At 34.5% G+C, this 13817-nt stretch overlaps 2 protein-coding genes across 3 annotated transcripts in view; both read left to right on the top strand.

Annotated features, from left to right (window-relative positions):
• FYTTD1 (forty-two-three domain containing 1) overlaps nucleotides 1-12468 on the top strand; it is a 33550-nt gene extending 21082 nt beyond the window's left edge. For both annotated transcript variants that reach the window (XM_077767657.1, XM_077767658.1), the window contains exons 5-9: nucleotides 1186-1282; nucleotides 1698-1759; nucleotides 3392-3466; nucleotides 4996-5122; nucleotides 6774-12468. In XM_077767657.1, the coding sequence (XP_077623783.1) occupies nucleotides 1186-1282; nucleotides 1698-1759; nucleotides 3392-3466; nucleotides 4996-5122; nucleotides 6774-6872 (460 nt within the window). In that variant the 3' untranslated portion in view covers nucleotides 6873-12468. The remainder of the gene's footprint in view (nucleotides 1-1185; nucleotides 1283-1697; nucleotides 1760-3391; nucleotides 3467-4995; nucleotides 5123-6773) is intronic.
• Nucleotides 12015-13817, top strand: part of LOC144234389 (DISP complex protein LRCH3-like) — a 76325-nt gene continuing 74522 nt past the window's right edge. Inside the window, exons 1-2 of the mRNA XM_077767722.1 lie at nucleotides 12015-12054; nucleotides 13640-13807. Of these exons, the coding sequence (XP_077623848.1) occupies nucleotides 12015-12054; nucleotides 13640-13807 (208 nt within the window). The remainder of the gene's footprint in view (nucleotides 12055-13639; nucleotides 13808-13817) is intronic.

Here is a 13817-nt window from a genome sequence, read left to right as displayed (position 1 = left end):
GGAAACTAATTTGACAATAAACTATTTGTAAAAAAAAAAAAATCTTCAGGAAATTCCTAAAAAAAATAATAATAAAATAAATAAATAAATAAATAAATGGGATAGCTGGGATTGCAGTTTTACTTAACTGTCATCCTTCTTTCTTTTAGAAATCTGGTGTAGGGGCGCCTGGGTGGNCAGTATGTTTTGGGAAATGGGAAATTAGCAAATAAGAACTTGTCCATTACATTAATGACCTATGTTAATTAGGCTAGCTAGGGAAATTTTGCATTTGAGTCTAAGATTGGAGGTAAGATTAGGCGATCTGTTAAGTGTTTATAAAAAGTAAATAAGTATGAAAATTTGGTTTCTCATATTTTACTAACTTCATATAGAAATTAGAAAGGAGGGGTGCCTGGGTGGCTTAGTCGGTTAAGCGTCCGACTTTCGCTTAGGTCATGATCTCGCGGTTCGTGGGTTCGAGCCCTGCGTCGGGCTCTGTGCTGACTGCCAGCTCAGAGCCTGGAGCCTGTTTCAGAGTCTGTCACTCCCTCTCTCTCTGACCCTCCCCTGCTCACGCTGTCTCTCTCCTAGAAAAAAAAAAAAAAAAAAATTAAAAAAAAAGAAAAAAGAAATTAGAAAGGAATTGGTGAAAGTCAAGTCAAACATAATTGAGAGTACATTGCTGTATGTGAAAGAATAAGCAGTGGAAGATTATAAGTTTCTATGTGATTCATAGTAACATATAAAGGTTTCTGAGTGAGGATGAAAGAGAAAACCATAGAAGATGTTACTTTTCAAGATTTTCTCTTTTGGCTTTCAGTAGTTTGATTATGATGTACCTAGGTATGAGTTTCTTTTTACTTATCCTGTAAATAAATCTGTACATATATGTTTTTCATCAAATTTAGGAAATAGCATTAAAATTGTTAATGTCTTTAGAAGAAATCTTCTATGTTAGAATATTAGTGCAATATTTAGAAGATAATTAGTTCAGAATTAACTAGGTTATGTAGTAAGCAACAGAAAAAGATATTTATAAATTGAATCACAATAGCTTTGAGTAAATAAGGAAATAATTGAGAGTCTTTAGTATACTTCGAATGTCTAACCTATGAATTTAACTATTTTTGCTAATTTTTCCCAGGATGTTTGAAAGTTGTTAAATGGCTGAGACTTTTCATAATATATGTGTTTTTGTTGTAGAAATAACATTCCAGCCAATTTTAGCAGGAGTGGAAATAAATTAAGTCATCAGAAAGATACTCGTCAGGCAACTTTTCTTTTCAGAAGAGGCCTAAAGGTATAAAAAACCCTTGCTGGTGGTTTCTTTTTACTCAAAGGATCTTGAACATCTACCTTTAGTGGTAATCCTCAATCATAGGCATAGCCCATGGTTGAGATAGGGTTTGGGTTTGGGATATGGAGAACGTGACATTAGATTAGTTCTTTTTGTTATTTATTTTTTCTGTTCTCCCTTTTGTTGTCATCAGTAGCAACATCTTATGAGCTTAACATGTTATTTAGGAATAAATATGTTTTACCACTGTTCTGATATAGGAACCCCAACTGAGGTATTGCCAGAATAGGTATTGCCACATGCCTCTCTTGCATTCATCCACACACCATACTGGGTTATAAAGTTACAGAGCAGGGTTGTTTTTTAGATTCAAATCCTCTGCTTTCTATGGGATCTACTGCTTTTTTTTTCCCTTCAGGTTCAGGCCCAGTTGAACACAGAACAACTGCTAGACGATGTAGTAGCAAAGAGAACTCGTCAGTAAGTTTGAATTTGTTTTTCAAGATGTCATTTCAGAACTCCCAGAATACAGCAACCCCGATTACTGTGTGCCCCTGACCGAGGAATTAAATGAGACCCAAAATATATTAAGTATTGAGCCTGAAATAAATAAATCCATTTTCCCCCCAAAAAACCTTTTGCATTTTCACATGTCAGTGTTAATGAGTTTTAGCACGAAATACATCCCTTTATTTAAGAAAAAAAGTGGAGTATTCCATTTTAATGAAATAGCTTTTTATTTTCTATAAGTGCTTTTATATAAATGAATGTATTCAGGGAACAAATAGAAATCAAATAGAGCTTTTAGAAAACTTGTGAAACCTTTGAAAACAATATTTTTCCTTTTCACATACTTTTTTCCTTACCCCATAAAAGTTTTTTAAGAATATTTTTTTGTCAGAATTGCACTTCTCACATGTGAATTGTAACATTCTAATTCCATCAATATGATCAGGTTTTGAAATTAAACTATTTAAAACTATGACTACTTTTTAGAAAACAAAATGTGTAAAATAATGGTCCAGATATGCAAGCTAAAATTGGGCATGATTTTGAGCAGAATGTAAGAAGAGAAACTATTTGAACTTGATGTTGACAATATTCTTTTGCACAGGAGTCATGACATTGGAAACCACAAGGAGAGAAATGATAAGCCATTTGCTTCTCCGGGGAACAATGTTTACATAATTGTAATANAGCACCCCCCCCCCCCCCCCGATCCTTAATTTGGTAACAGAATATAGTGAAAATGTTAGATTTTGAGTAACATGAATGTACAAGTAGAGCTGACAAAAAATGGGAGTTACAAAGTGGGAGAAGAGTTGAAAGGAAGTAATAGAGGTACTACTCTCCTTTCATACAAAGTCAGAGAGAATGGTGTCAAGAGGTTGATAGAAGATTTAAGAGACTGAAAGATTTGGGGTGCCTGGGTGGCTGAGTTGGTTAAGTGTCTGACTTAGACTTAGGTCATGATCTCACGGTTTGTGAGTTAGAGCCCCGCATCAGGCTCTGGGCTGTCAGCACATGTGAGCCTGCTTCAGATTGTCTCCCTCTCCCTCAAAAATAAATAAATGTTAAAAACAATTTTTTTAAAAGAGATTGAAAGATTTATATTTAAAGTTATACTGGAAGTAAAATAGTGATATCGCTATCAAAGTGTTTAGAGGGAGGTAGGGAAACTAGAGTATAGTGTGATTAGGTAAAACCTTATGATAGCAAAGTATCATTACATACACATCTTGTATAGTGAACTGGAGGTAACTATCAAGCAGTTAAAACAAGAAAGGTTAAAAGTGCTGCCACTGGGGAGCAGGAAAGTTCTGCCACTGGGAGTAGAGGTGGAACAAAATACTAGAAACTGTTACTTTTCATTAGAAGCCTTTCTGTAATTTATGTCTTTTAATGTATGTGTATTTGTTACATTGAAAAAGTAATAAATTCAGGTGTCTAGTTCCTACATTCAACATGCTGATTATATATCCTGGTGGGGCTTAATATTTTTTAAAAGCTGAGAAAATGTAATGGTTACTTTAAAATGTATTTCTTACATGGAATACACTATAGGATTTATAAACTTGCATTTTAATGAAGTTTTTGGTTTTTTGAAACTAGATGGCGGACTTCCACCACAAATGGAGGAATTTTGACTGTCTCCATTGACAATCCTGGAGCAGTGCAATGCCCAGTGTAAGTCCTTTTTATATTGTCAGAAATTACAACCTCTCAGTATATAAGGTAATAGAAAAACACTGGACTTCTCATGATGTCCAAGTTAAGATAAATTGAGACAAAGATAAAAGTAATACTTATGGTATAAAGTGGAAATACTATAGTATAAAGTTAAAAGTAAAAGCTCTCTTGATTCCTGGTTCTGTAGCCCCAAGGTAGCCATATTTTTATTTTAAAAAATTGGTACATATATAAGAAGTAATATATACATTTATTTTTTATGTATAATAACAAATGAGGGAATGCTACACATACTTGCTCCTTTTTCCTCCACCTCCTAATATAGTTTGGACATCTTTACTTTTAGGTACATACAGTTCTGCCTTCTTTTTAAAGGCTTCATAGTGTGTTCTTTTATCTGCATGACCTTAATTTAGTTAACCATTCCCTTATGTTTATTGCATTATAAACTTTCTAGGTTTTTGGAGTTTTTATTTTAATGAAATGACTTTCAGTCATTTTAGTAAATGAAATGAAAAAAACAGGATGAGTCTCTTAAAGACTTCAGAGGTTGCTTTATTTTAGTAGAAGATCAAGACTTGGAAGTCACCAATCATTCCAAATTATTGAAAACATTATAGTTCTACTTAAAGAAGTATTCTGTGAGTGATTATAAATTTTAGTCTCTAGATGAGTCAGTCCAGAACCAGGAACATTAGTACCACCTTGTCTGTGATTTCACTTTTCATGGTTTCAGTTACCCAGTCAACCATGGTCTGAAAACATATGGTTCTCCTTCTGATGTATTGTCAGAAGGTCAGTAGTAGCCTAACACTACCTCACAATGTCTACATCATTCACCTCACTTTGTCTCATCATGTAGGTATTTTATCACATCATCACAAGAAAGAGGAATACAAGAACATATTTTGAGAGAGGACAGGAGAGAGACCACATTCATATAACTTTTATTACAGTATATCGTCAAAATTGTTCTATTTCACTATTATTGTTTAATAACTCATACTGTGCCTAATTAAAAAAAAATTTAAACTTTATAGGGACCCCTAGGTGGCTCAGTCAGTTGGGTGGCTGACTTCAGCTCAGGTCATGATCACACAGCTTGTGAGTGCGTTTGAGCCCCACGTTGGGCTTTGTGTTGATAGCTCAGAGCCTGGATCCTGCTTCAGATTCTATGTCTCCCTCTGTCTCTACCCCTTCCCCACTCACACTCTCTCTCTCTCTCAAAAATAAATAAACATTAAAAAAAATTAAACTTTATCATAGGTATGTATATATAGGAAAAGACATATAGTATGTGCAGGGTTCAGTGCTCTATGCAGCTTCAGGCATCCACTGGCAGATGAGGGAGCAGTCTTGGAACATACACCCATGGATAAGGGGAGACTGTAATACTTGTTTGAGAACACAAAATAGACTTGGTACATGGAACATGTGTACAAGTCAAGACGTTTTATGTACCAAATGATTTATTTTTCTTTTGCTTATTAAGCTTATCTGATTTCATTTTAATTTTTTTCTAATAGAACTCAGAAACCACTATTAACTCGTACTGCTGTACCCTCATTCTTAACAAAACGGGAGCAATCTGATGTAAAGAAAGTTCCTAAAGGTGTCCCTCTACAATTTGACATAAATAGTGTTGGAAAACAGGTAATTTTTTTTTTGTTTCTTTGTGCCATTCATTGAGAATATTTTAATTAATAAATAAAATGTGTAATGAATTAAACAGGGGGTATCTTAAGTCTCCTCAACCTTAGGAAACCACTGAACAATCTACTTTGTTTCTATAGATAAGCCTATTTTGGGCATTCATATGAATGGAAACATACAATATGTGATCTTTTGTGACTGGCTTTTTTTACTTAGTACAGTATTTTTAAGGTTCATCTATAGTGTATCATCTTTTTATTGCTGAATAATGTTCCATCAATGGATATACCATAATTTATTTACTCATTTATCAGTTGATGGACATTTGGGCTGTTTCCATTCTTTCGTTATTGTGTATAAAGTTTCTCTGCATATTCATGTATGTTTTTTGTGTGAGTGTATGTTGCCATTTCTCTGGGTAAATACCTACAAGTGGAACTGGTAGGTCATACTCATAACTCTATGTTTAACCTCTTGAGAAAGTGCTAGACTTGTTTTCCAAAGTGACTGCACTGTGTACATTCCTTCCAGCATGTATAGAGAATTCTAAATTTCTCTAAATCCTCATCTACACTTGTTATTATCGGTCATTTGATTGTAGTCATCCAAGTGCTTGTGAAGTGGTATATCTCACTGTGGAGTGGATTCGACATTTTTTTAATATTGACCTTGTGTCTTGTGATCTTGCTAAAATTCACTTAACCACTTTTAGTAATTTTGTAGATTCCTTAAGATTTTTCTATGTAAACAATCATGTCATTCTCCATATCCCTTACCCTTCAGTACAATGTTGAATAGAAATGATGAGAACATGGTATGCTTGCCTTGTTCCCAAGCTTGAGGAAAAAGCATAAAATGTTTTACCATGGAGTATGATTTTATCAATGGATTTTTAGTAGATTCACAGGTTGGGGGAGTTCTCTTTATCCATAATTTGCTGAGAGTTTTTATCATGAATGGATGTTAGATTTTTGTTAAATGCTTTTTTTTCCCATCCATTGATGTAAGAATGTGTGGAATTGAAAATATGAAGTATGGATAGAAATTTGACCAAATTTGTTTTGCTTCTTTTTATTTTATTTTGTCATGGTTACTTTTCTTTCAGAAATGGTGAAATAAAATTTGGTTAATCAAAAACCGGATTTTGATTTGAATTTTACTTGAATTTCTGTGGTGAACTCATAGAAATCCAAAAACTTACAGAAATTCAAGAAAGTTTGTTTCAAATATTCACAAGTATCAGTAACTCCTATGTTTATCAGAGACATCACTAGAATTTGTGGCAGTGTTTATAGAGCCTAAAAATAATTCAGATAGAGAAAATCTTGGATGTATGACTTTATGGGCATTATAGTTCTGTGTTTTATATAGTACTGTAGGCATTTAGAGTGGTTAGAAAATAGAGATTGTGAGTCAGACTCCCAGGTTTAAATTCTGGAGCTGCAAGTAGGCACGTTAACTAACTTCTCTAAACTTCACTCAGTTGACCTAATTTCGTATGGTTTTTGTTAGAGTTAAATGAGTTCGAACGCATAAATATTCAGGAAGTGTTAGCTGTTGTTACTTTGAATTACCATTATGATCACATTATTGTTCTAAGCAAATATGACTAACAGTCAAGTTGTTAATTTTTTTGTTTTGTTTTCTCTAGACAGGGATGACTTTGAATGAGCGATTTGGGATCCTGAAGGAACAAAGAGCCACCCTCTCGTTCAACAAAGGAGGAAGCCGCTTTGTAACCGTGGGATAGATCCCATGTCAAAGGGACTTTTGAGTGATGACTCTGTTTTAAAAGTTGAATTGCTTGATGAGTTCATCACAGAAATTCAAGAAACTTTATTTCAAAATATTCACAAGTCTAAATAACTCTTATTTTTATTTTTGAGGTTTTTTTTTTTTAAACATGTATAAATAATACCCTGAAAGAATAACAGGGAATACACCTATCTGTTCTTAAGATTTCATGGTTGGCTCAGACAGAACAATTCTCTATTTGACGTCTTTTGTCCTTCATGCAGCAGAAAGAAGACAGAAAGATAGAAATTGATTATTTTTATGACAGTGGTATTTAGGATCTTGATCACTTTTTTTATTTGCCATGTAAATCTTGGTCTTCAGAAATATGAGTAGGTCCCTTGGTTGCTGTCACCTATCCTTTAATAGTGTTGATGTAATAAGTGCAGTTGACTTTTCTTCATTAGCGATATTTAAAAAAAAATCATTAGAATTCCAGTTTTGAGTTTTAAGATTTATGGGAATATCTGGAATTTGGTTCATTTTTCAGAAGACCTTAGGTTAATTCTCCAGAGTTATAAATCTTTAATATTGAACTTTTAACAAGAAATGTGACTTTAGGCATTAGTCTCTGTTTAAAATGTTGATGTTTGAAGGCTATAAATGTATGTTTACAAAATTGTCTGATAGAACCTTGGAGAAGGTCCAATGTAAAAACCTAACAGTTGTATTTGGTAAATGAAGAAAGCAGGAGAGGAAGTAGCAGGTTGAGGTGAAAAACTTAAAAACCCAGGACATAGCTATACTGTGTGGATTTAGTGTAGGCTTGAATCTAGTGTCCATGAAGAATTCTTCAAATGATATTTAGAAAAATTATAATTATCAAAATAGATTGAGTCCTTTAGATATTTTGATGATAAAATCAACAGCCATAAAGTCCTAGACTTCTTATTCAAAAGTTAAATTTTATAAGCTTTTTAAGCTTGTTAATTTAACAGTATAAAGCTTCAAAATCAAAAATATACTTGTATATGTCACGAAGACAAAATGGCAATTGAGTTACATTGTAACTTTCGTTTATACCTTTCTTGTATAAAGTTCAGGCATTTATAGTGAGGGTTTTTTTTTTCCCTCCCACACTCTGGAGGAGTGGGAGGAATTAATCTGTTGTGCCAAGCTAGTGCTGAAAGTCTTCAGATGATTGTATACTATAAGTTACAGTATAATGCCAAAATGCAGCAAAATATTCCAGCTACAAGTTCAATCATTCTGAAGTTTAACCTTTTGGTTTGTTATAATGTTGAAACCTCTAAGTAGGTGTTAGTTTCCCTAGAGTATATTGGTGTTAATTTTCCCTGTAAAACAAAACAAAACATTAAGTTATCACTCTTGCCTGCCTTGTATTGTATATTAGACTTCATTGTTTTCTCTCATGCATCTTGGGTTATTTGGTTTATGCTAGCCACAGAAAAGTATCAGCAGTTTCATGCTTATACCAAAGAATTAAATCTGATCCTTAATATCTGGTATTTTGCCAGTAAGTCTACTGATAACGGATTATTGGAAGCCAGTCACACAATTTGAAAATAAGCTCTAGTCTCCTTAGGCCAAGGACTCATTGCAAAACATTTTTGCAAGTACAAATGCTTAGATTTCATCCATAATCTTACATTTTATTTTAGACTGGTTTAGAATTACTGGTAGCTTATTTTAAAGCAAAGGAAAAATAACTGAGCACAAATTTGCTGTCTTTAGAACAGTTTGTGAAAATATGGTATAAAGAAGTTTTCATTTTTTTTTAAATATTGTATGGAGCTATTATGCCATTTTTCTTGAAAACCTTAAAAATTGCCCCAAATATTGATGTTAATTGCATCAAACAACAAAATGTCTTTGGTATATTAAACTTTTGCTCTTCATGCATCTCTAATTTCATTTTCTTTTTAAATACAAAATTTTACCTTTGTTACACCTAAATTAAAATTCTTGAGTGCTAACATGTGTATAAACAAAAGAATATGCTTTGTCAGAGGAAAATTCCCTTTCTTGGAATATGGTTGTAGTCATCCTTTTTCAGTTCTTAAATTTTTAAAAAACAGGATGCAACTTAAAATTTCCTTTGCATCAAGGTGTATGCAAAACATTGATGCAGTGCATCACAAAATGAGAGTTTGTATTTAATGAGGAGGTGCTTTACATTGTACTTTTTGGTGTTTTTTGGTAAAGTTACAAATTTAGATCTATTCTGAAGCTGTTCATTTTTAACAAATAAAATGTTACAGGTCTCACATTTATTCTTAGCTATAAAGATTGAATTGTGGTTTTTAGATTGTTATATGTTACAAAGAACTTTGTAGTAATTATGATTTTTAGGGTTTGAAAAACTACCTAACCAATCAAATTGGTAAATCAGTCTAGACGCATATTCTAACTGCCTTTTGACCATTTCATTCATGAGCTCCAACCAAGAAGTAAGTAGCCAGCAGGACTTAAAGACTCAGATTTACTTAGAGTGCAGAATTTCAAGCTAGATGAGCTTTTCAACATCATCCATTTCAACTCCTTTCTATGTTTTAGAGGCTCAGCTTTTCAAGACTTGTATGTGGCAGTGTCACTTTTTGAGCCCAGGTCTTTTAATTCTCAGTTTAATTTAATTCTCGTAATAACCTGCTTCTGTGAATTGAACATCCACAGAGTGTAGTGGAATGATGTTTGGCTTGTCAGATATCTAAGAAGTGCTAATAGCAGTGCTATAGCATTTGTAATTTGTAGCATGGCAAGTAAATCTACTCTACCAGTGATAATTATTGAGATTTCATTACATCATTTTGTATTCAAGCTATGTAGACCTCTTAGAAAAGGCCAGTGTTCCTAATTGGACATTGTGTATTTTTTTCTTTTTCTTTTTTTTTTAATTTTTTAATGTTTTATTTATTTCTGAGAGAGAGAGAGTGAGCGAGCGAGCGTGAAGCAGGAGAGGGTCAGAGAGAGAGTTTGACACAGATTCTGAAGCAGGCTCCAGGCTCTGAGCTGCCAGCACAGAGCTCGACATGGGGCTCGAACCCACGAACCGTGAGATCATGACCTGAGCCAAAGTCGGGCGCTCAACTGACTGAGACATGCAGCCGCCCCTATGTATTTTTTTTCTAACAGGCATAGATTTCATAATTTTAATGACATAAGCAGATCATAAAATACTTCCAAAGTGTGAAGAAACTTACAAGCTTCATTGCCCAGTGATTATTTTCTATTAGAATAGATATGTATATCCTATTTTGCGGTCAGTGGCTTTATAATTCAAACATTATACAGGGTCAGAATAATTTTTAATTTTAATCACCTGGTGCTCATCAGGACAAGTGCGTTCCTAAATGCCCATCACTTGTTTCACTCATCCCCCCACCCACCTTCCCTCTGGTAATCATCAGTTCTCTATAGTTAAGAGTATGTTTCTTGGTTTGTCGCTCTTTTTTTCCCTTTGCACATTTGTTTCTTAGTGTGTCAAGGTAATTTTTGTCCTGATTTAGATTTACACAATAAGTAAGAGTGAGAAAAAAATAGCTGACTTTGCACTACAGAGAATGAATACCATACGTTCTGAATACAGGCAGTATCAGGGCAGAAAATGATTCTTTTATTTCTGTTTAGTATATTTTTGAGCTTTCATCAGAATTATATGACCTCTATCGCCACCGTAAAAAAAATCAACACATGATTTAAGCTTATTTTAAAGTGAATTCTTTTTATGTAGATTAATTTGTAGTTATTCCCCTTTTTAAAAATGATACCAACAAGCCCCAAGCATCAATAATAAGGATTTTGAACTGTTGTCGGCCATTGTTAGGGAGTTAAAGATTTTCTTATAAATTAAATGACTTCTAATTTTTTTTCCCCCTTGCCATTATGTTACTTCTATCAAATACAAAAAGCTTGATGAAACAAGGAAATGTGTAATGCTGTCTTGGAGCTGAAATTCATTGTTTTGAGTTGTATTTCAGAAGAGGTTTACTGATGTTTAAAGATGAATAGGAAATTATTTCCATAGTGTGGAGGTCTCTAATTTCTACTTCTATTTCTACTTTCCTATAGTGAGAAGAAAATCCTATTGTCTGCTTATTAAATGAATCAGAGAAGGAGCAAACATTTACTGAATATATTCAACAAGCTAGTTTCTGTGCTTTACATTTGAAGAGTATAGGATTAGTCAAGATTTTAATCCCATTGCTTTGAGCTTATAAAAATGGAGTTCTTAAAGCAGTGACCAGAACATATTTCTAGTGAGTGGATGAAGAGGGAAAGGACTTTATTTCTCCATGCGGTAGTGAGATACAGAGCTGGAAAACTTGAGATTTGAGTGAATATTTTGCCCCTGGAATTCATTCAATAAGTTAACTTTCAGCTGTAAAACAGGAAGAAGCAAGGAAGTTCTCTATTATCAATTCCTAACATTCAATAACCCTCACTATCAATTTTTTTTCAGCTCCTGCTTCTAGACCACAGAGCAGTTGTAGAATAAATTATAGGTCTCTATAGCCCTTTTTCTCATAGTGTTTTTGTACCTGTTTCTCATCATTATTCATTGCTAGACACTGGTGAAATCCTTACAGTGATCCATTTCCTGTATACCATTCTCACAACATGACCTTGTCACTTGTTTTATGGAGATTGAGGGAGTAGGATGAGAATTCCCTTATATTCTACCTTTGCAGATCAGAGCTCAAATCCTTAGAAGTCTTATCTCCTTGCTTTACCTTTACTTACAGTCTCTCTTTACCTAGGACTTGTTCTCATTTATATATATTTCTCATTTCCACAGGCTTTTCTTTTGGACTTCAAACACCTATAGATTTATCTACCCTGTTCTCCATTTTTCCCCCTCTCCCAGCTTTCTCTCTTGTATTAATACATCTGCTGTATTAGTATATAACCCATCTTCTGTCTGTCCACTCATCCTTACTTAGTTCCTATTAAGATACTGAACTCTGGGGTATGGAAAAAAATTAGAGAGTTTAACATAAGGACCTTAAAATCTAGTTGAATAGACAAGGCAGTGTCAACCTATAAACTTGGTCAGAAGTTCAGAGACCATGATTAGTATGTTATGTTGCAATTATAATGAGGTACTTGTATAGGTAGATAGGAAGAATGAGGCTGTATTATGGAGAACTTGTTAGAAGAATTTAGTGTAAATGTGGAAGGTAATAGGTAATCAAATTCAGGTGACAATGGTGCATTTTATAAAGATATCTGGTAGCTAGCATAGTAGTGTTAATATGGAATATATGATTATGCTTTTAGTCGCTGTAGTTGAAATATTTCTTTAAAAAAAAAATGAGGTCCTGCCCTTTTAAATAGCTTAAAATCTAAGAACAAAACAATTTTAGATCAGAATAACAAAAAACAGTTCGTATGTTGGATAAATGTTTTTTGAGCTGACAAATATATCACTCGCCATTGCAATGACCCATGCTCATAACAGACCTTGATACTGATGATCAGTCATGGAGCTTGCTGTTGAAGAACCTGGAATGTAAGAATTCATAGAACAACTCTGAGCAGCTGTTACTAATCAGCTTTGTCACTGAGATTAAACATTTTCACAACCTCTTCCATCTGGGAGTTGGGGGAAGTGCTAATCAGAGTTTGATTGAAGAGTTAGGCTTTGAATGATGGATAGGCTCTCCAAACCTTATTTTCTTTTGCTGTCTCTTGAACTTTTTGGCTTGTGGCCTAAAATATTCTCCACATGTACCATTATAAATCATACCTGGGTGTGTTCATATTGATACTCCTCCCAGTCTAGAATATTGCTTTCACCTTCCTACTGTTGCCTATTTCATAGTCTTCCATATTTTATCCAAAATTTCATTCATTCATGATGCAGATTCCGTTTCTTTGTATTCACATGGATTAACCTGGCTTCCCCTATTCAGCCCCTTTTTTGTGTTGTCCTACTCTAATAGGTATGTTTGTCTGAATTCTATAATTAGATTGTAATCTCCTAGGAAAAGAGCGCTAACAGCCTCTTATTTCCCACAAATACTGGTTGGTTGTAGGGGAAATTTACATCAATGTAGCAGCAATGGCTTAAATGTGTAAAAGAATATGCTGGAGACTGGTTACAATGTAAATGAGGCCTAATTCCTTTAAAGTGAAGTGATATTTTCCAGTTTTTCAATAATTTTGGGTTTTATCATTTCTTCCATTTTACCTCTAATTCCCACATTAATCTTAGATTATGGTCACATTCTCTCCCACCCCCCACCCCCCGCCTCACTTTTGGTTCTAGACAAAAATTTGGACTTTAATGCCATTCATCCTGATTTGTTCAACAATAAAATCTTGCCTAAAGGACAAATATTATTTAACATGTTTGTTTCATTTTTGTTCAGAGCTATTTTATAAAAGGGAAAGAGGGCCCTAAACATTTATATACCCTTTGAATGAGGATTATGGAATTTGGGGGGCCAGGTTAGCATTTATTTTCTCCGAAAATAACAGTTAACAGCATATCTCCATCTGAATCACTTGGTGTATAGAATGACAGAGTTGGGAAAATGTTTCCGTCGTATCCCAGGGTCCCCTCCTCTGGTAGCAACAGTGATAAGCCTTACTTTAATGCTTAATCGAACCCTTCAGTATTGAGGGAGGAAGGCACGGAAGTTTTTGTGGAGAACATTGAAAGATATTTTTGTGGAGGCATTTTTAAAATGGTACTGGGAGCCTAAAGGAGGGGATGCTCCAGATTGTGAGTTTTGATTTCCCTTGAAAACCTCGATGTAGGCGTAGGCAAACGCCTGGGTGTGCGGAGGGCCCCTGCCGCCCAGCCCGTCAGGAGAGCCGTCCGGGGTCTGTTTGCCCCTTTCCCCGCCCACCCATCAGTTCTGGCGGCGCATGCGCTGAGCCGTGGGCCGGAGAGTTGTCGGCTGGGAAATGGCGGCCGCAGGCTTGGTCGCTGTGG

Source organism: Crocuta crocuta, unplaced genomic scaffold (genome assembly GCF_008692635.1).
Source record: "Crocuta crocuta isolate KB4526 unplaced genomic scaffold, BGI_CrCroc_1.0 scaffold45, whole genome shotgun sequence".
NCBI classification, from domain to species: Eukaryota; Metazoa; Chordata; class Mammalia; order Carnivora; family Hyaenidae; genus Crocuta; species Crocuta crocuta.
This window is presented reverse-complemented; position numbering and strand designations above follow the sequence as displayed.